The following is a 6,026-nucleotide window of genomic DNA, read 5'->3' as shown; positions in this document are numbered from 1 at the left end:
ATTAATTATTTTTTAAATTTATATTATATAATAGAATTATAATTATACACTTTAAATTTGTGTTTATGTGGCGTGGAATTTTTAAGTTAGTGAGCAATTCTGCCAATTTAGAAAATTATAAAATCATATATGTCAGTAAAATATGGTTACTTTTTAAAATTGGATGACCGAAGTCCTGTAATTGTTAAAAAAGAATTTAATTCTACAATATTAATTGCCATCCTTATATATATGGTTCTTATTTTGTCACTATCTCATATATACGAGGCAATCAATACAATTAAACCTTAAATTATTACCAATTCATATAATTTTATTTCTAAAAAATTAATTACATACATAATAACATAAGATATTGATTCTAGAAAACAATAATTATGACTAACCTTTACCAATTACAAACATTAACAACCAGCGACAATCCGTTAATAAGTCATCATAATTAAGATACATAGACGAATGCCAATATATCTTACTACAAAAAGGTATCCTCTTAGCGATGGATTTTTGACGGACTTTGCGACGGCCTTAAGTTGCTTTTTTCTATCTAACGATATTAGTGATGGATTACCGACGGAAAGATTTTCATCCAAAAAAGTTGTGTTGGAGAATACTATATTGCAATTAGCAATGAAATCGCCTGTCTCATTGCTTTTACGACCCAAATCTCATGCATAAAGGATGTCAATTGAATCGTCTGGATATACCAACCTTTGTTGCACTTAGGTTGGTGAAGAGGATATGGACGTTAGGAACAATCCACTTCCAAGCTAACAATGCAAAACATCTCTTAGTCTTCTAGCAAGGTGAAACTGTTCTGGTCATTGTTTATGGTAAGAAATACACGTCTTCTCTCCAAAGAGAGTCCACACAATTTGTGATAGAATCTCCTATAACAAGTGTTTTTAGAATTGAACCCGATCGGACTAGATTGGCCAGTTCGATCAGGAACTATTCATGTGGTCGACCCAATGCATATGTCCAAAATCGGTGGGGACTAGTGAAAATTGGCCAAAATCGGTAAAAGCTGGTGACCCGATAATCATTGGGCCAAGCCCACAAGTAACGCAAACTAGCCCCATCCGACTAAAAGCTCAACCGGTCCACCAACAGGACAAACAAGGCCTACTAGCAGGACAGATAAAGCTAAACCCACAAGCTTACCTGCTATGTTTCTAAACTAACAAGTCCAAGAGATAAGCCTATTCCAACCGGACACATCACCGTATAGCTGGGAAGACACGTCATATAACTCACCATTTATTTGTACCTAGGACAGTCAAAAGGTGCCGTCCCCGCTTGTGTCCAGGTGGAGGAAGAGTTACTAATCATCTAATTGGTGCCTGGAGAGCAGGATAAAATTACTAGGATTGGTTCCCAACTTCTATCTACACTAGCAGGACAATCAACCGTCTTCTTGTAGTAGAATGTTGACGTCTTTGCTTGGACAGCTAGTGACCTTGTAGGGATTGATCCCAGCATAGCTGTGCACAATCTGAATATAGATTTGAATTTCCCCTTGTAAAGTAGACAAAGAGACATTTTGGACCTGAGAAAGATAAAATCATACAAGAAGAGGTAAGTAAGTTGTTATCAGCATGGCATATAAAAGAGATCCGATTTCCAGAATAGTTATCCAACGTGGTGCTAGTATCCAAACCAAGTAACAAGTGGCGTATGTGTGTTGAATTTCGTGACATCAACAAAGCATGCCATAAAGATTTCTATCCTTTACCTCGTATAGATCAACTGGTGGATTCCACCTCTAGCTATGAATAATTGAGTTTCATGGATGCTTCACAGGACTATCACCAAATAATGCCAAATCTCGATGATCAAAAGCGTGTTAGCTTCATTACTTCAGGGGGAACCTATTGCCATGTTGTTATGCCTTTTGGATTAAAAAATGCAGGGGCTACGTGTCAATGCCTAGTGGATCGCATGTTTTGAGTACAACTAGGACGCAACATCGAGGTGTACATTGATGACATGCTGGTAAAAAGCCGATAGATGGACCAACACCTTGCTGATCTAGCGGAGACAATCAATACATTAAGAAAATATCACATGAAACTCAATCTGGCCAAGTATGTCTTTGGAGTAAGAAGTGACACATACAAGCAAAGGACATGCTATCTTATCGAATATGACGTATCCCTTGAATTGTCGAGGGAGAACCCATATTCTGATTATTGTTGTACTTACGACTGTACCCTTACTTAATGAAATTTACATTTACAAAAAAAAAAAGGACATATTATGTTGTGTCCCCGCTATATAGACAAATCCTAGTAGAGTTAAACCTTGCTTATTCATAAAGATCAATATAAGCCTTTTTTACATTCAATGAATCTTGGCCTCATTTCTTTTCCGATCTCGAGCGCTTGGTGCTTGATCTCAATTTTCAACTAGACCAAATTCAAATTCAATTAATTCTCAATTAATTGAATCCATGTTTTGATTTGACCCAATGATGTTTAAATCCTTATGGTGCATACTGAATTTCAGCAACATCACAATGATCGAAGTATTTCCACGAAAATTCTAAAATTATCGGAGGATTAGCTTTGGAAAAAAAAGGTTAGCACTCTTATGCTTAACTCAATAACGATATAATTGAAGAAATTAATAGAAAACTTCAATCAAAGTGATATAATAGTTAAAAATAGTGCAAAATTAAAGAAAATCATGTGCAGTGCCAAAAACATTCTGAAAATAGCTTAGAAAATGAGAGAGAATGAGAGTTTGAGTGTGATAGCTTATGTTACCAAGATAACTGTACTATACCTCAATTTTTATAAATGTCCATAGATCAAGCTTCAAGGGTGAGTTGCGGCAAATCTAGTGTCGTTAGATAGCTGCACGTGTTACCTTTGTAACAAAAAAAGAATAATGAAATTTAAACTTATCTAGACAAAATATGACCATTTGATCAAATATCTAGACAAATTTAAACTTAGTATATAGGGATGCAGTTATTTGCTGACTAAAGAGTCAATTCTAACCTAGCCTCTTGGAGTTATCAAAATTTATCTTGTTTGGTGTTTTAAAAATTTTATTTTGACATGAACACTTAATATTCTCACGGTCCATTTATGCATGTTGAGACTTGGCCATTTTAGAAATGCACTAACACCATCCTCAAACTCCAGAGTAAGATCCGCCCTCCTTGACGGGTTTTTTTCATACATCCATCTCCTGAACTTTCTTAAAATGATGATTTCTACACACACACACACACACACACATATATATATATGCATGTACTTTAATCGACAAAATTAAAGTAGTACAAACAAAATCAGTTAATAAGTACTTCATTTAATTGATTAAAAATGGTTCATGTTGTTACCTGATTAAAATAGCTCCAAAGATAAAAAAAAATTTGAGAGAGATCGAGGAAATTTATTATCAATTGTATGAGAATGCAAGAGAGACGATGAGAATAAATAAAATGAAGGCAACACATATATAAGAAAATTTGGAACAAGCATTGGAATAGTTTTTGGAACCCCAAAAATTGCCGTTAGAATATAGCTGTTGCACCACATTTAGGAACGAAAAATGGAACATGTTTTCTAACAAAAAAATAGTCGTTAAAATTTCGCTGTTGCAACGTATTAGGAACAATTGTTGTGACACAAATTTTCTATCTATTAAAGCCGTGCCAAATTGTTACTCACGTTGGAATGATAATTGGAATGCAAACTGTTTTCCACAAATACCATATTTAGGAATGGTTATTAACAAGTATTTTTAAGTACTAAAACCGTTTTAAAATTTGTACCTCATTTTGGAATGTTTTTTTCAATTTTCTCATATTTCAACAGCCTTTGAACCGCATTTTGGAACGATCCTCGTCTACCATTGGTGGGCCGTTCCAATGGTTATAAAAGCGTTCCAGATTATGTTACAATATTTTATCATTCCACTTCTAGTACAATAGTAGGAACATAACTTGTGACACAATAATTGAAACGGTTGTAGCAACAACCCGACAATTCAAAAAACAAAGGATGGAATATAAGAGAATTATGACGTCGATGACCTGATTCTAGATTCCTCAATCGTCTAATGAGCATTCCAATTTGAAACTGTCTTTGGATCCGCTCCATGCAAATCCCATTTCTTTTAATAGTGTATATTACATTTAACTTTATACAAGTATAACAACATTATTTGAAAAATATAGAATCAGGGATAAAATTGAAAGTTCATGTATTCTTTTGCTCACGACGCCATCATTTTCCATTCAAAAGCTAATAAAAGGGGCAACTATAAATAGAGAATTTTCAAAAATTTGAAAAAAAATATAATTTCACATATTTAAAAGAATTTAAGTGTAATTAACCCTCTATAGAAATGAGAATACAAATCTATAACTTTCAAGATTTTTTATTTTAAAAGTCCTTAATTAATTATTGCTAGAGTTGATATTAGTTTACATGTTGCCATACCAACAATCAACTAAGTTACAAAGACAACCTAATTATGCAAAGCAATAATTAGTAAAGTTTTCAAAGTAAAACACACTTCATTCAATTCATAAAATAAAATTACAACAGCAGCACATACTCAGATTGTGGGGAAATTGTAGCTGGATAGTTTTGATCAGATCAAAAACCAGCTACAAAATAAAATTTAATATACTTTTATATGATTAGTATATAATTTAAGAAAAATAACTAATCACATAATAAGTATATTGTATATTTATTGTGATTGATTCAATTTGATCTGACCTGATTTAAATTATAATTTTTCATATAATTGTGATCACCTACACAGGTTGGTAATCTTATTTGTTTATTAAATTTATTACGAGAATCACTTCTCAGTAATTATATCTCTTCATGTCGATTTTATTCTGGCTTGAAGAAGGGTAGACAGATCAGCCCACCATCGACCCTCAAGTTATGCCCCGTGATAAAAGCCGAGTCATCGGAAGCCAGAAACAGGACCGCCTCCGCCACATGCTCCGCCGTCAGCGACACCCCTTTCAAGCTAGTCAAAGGCCCGAAAGTCTTTTCCAAATCCTCGGCCGTAAGCCCCACTTTTTCGACAAACGGCGTCGGAACCGCCGAGGGCGACACGGAATTAATCCTTATCCCGTGCAATCCCAGCTGTTGTTTCGCCCCTCGCACCAGCCCCACCACTGCATGTTTGGACATGGTGTAGTCTGCCTGGAGTATTCCGCCGACCTCCCCCGCCACACTGGCGGTGCAAATAATAGCTCCTCTGGTGCCCAGCTCCACCATCTTGCGCCCAGCCTGCTTCACACACACAGCCATGCCCCGTGCATTGACCCGCATAACCGCGTCGTACTCCGAGAAGTCTAGCTCCAGTATGGTTTGGTGGAAGCTGCCAGTAATTCCGGCATTGCTGTACATGATATCGAGTCCACCGTAGGTTTTCACGGTCCACTCCACCATGGACTTGACTTGTTCTTCATCTGCGACGTCGCACTGGAAGTAGCTGCAGCTCTGCGAGCCGATAGATTCTGCCACGGATTTGCCTTTTTCCGGTTGGATATCGGCGATCACCACCCCGCGGGCACCGTGTTCGGCGAAGAGGCGGGCGGTGACCTCTCCGATGCCGCTAGCGCCGCCTGTTATTATGGCTACTTTGCCTTCTAGCTTTTTCTTGAGGGAAATTGATGGGGCATCCGCCATTTTGGGTTATGAAACTGTTCTTCTGCAGCCAATAGTTTTTAGGGGTTTTCTATGAATTCTGCTCATATCCAACATCACACACATATATATATAATTTGTCGTCAAGAGATGTTTGTTGTGAAGTTACTTTGGTCAAAATTATCCTCAATAAAAAATACTTTAGTCAAAATTATCAAAAAAAAAAAAAAAAAAAAAAAAAGAAATTCCAATTACTAGCAAATTAAAAATTGCTTTGGTCAAATTATCACCAAAAGAAAAAAAAATTTGGTTTCGTCAAAGGAAAATAATATATTTAAACATAGTTGTGGGGCATAGCACACTTAATGATGTGTAAGAATATATAAAATATATAAT

General features: G+C 35.8%; 1 protein-coding gene across 1 annotated transcript; it reads right to left on the bottom strand.

The window, feature by feature from the left end:
• Window positions 4,510–5,740, bottom strand: LOC105157111 ((-)-isopiperitenol/(-)-carveol dehydrogenase, mitochondrial-like). The gene has a single exon (XM_011073411.2). It carries the CDS (start codon window positions 5,670–5,672, stop codon window positions 4,863–4,865), a length of 810 nt encoding a protein of 269 aa, XP_011071713.1. The 5' UTR covers window positions 5,673–5,740; the 3' UTR covers window positions 4,510–4,862.

This window comes from Sesamum indicum, linkage group LG3 (genome assembly GCF_000512975.1).
Source record: "Sesamum indicum cultivar Zhongzhi No. 13 linkage group LG3, S_indicum_v1.0, whole genome shotgun sequence".
Lineage (NCBI taxonomy): Eukaryota > Viridiplantae > Streptophyta > Magnoliopsida > Lamiales > Pedaliaceae > Sesamum > Sesamum indicum.
Note: the sequence above shows the minus strand (reverse complement) of the source record. Positions and strands in the feature narration are given on the sequence as shown.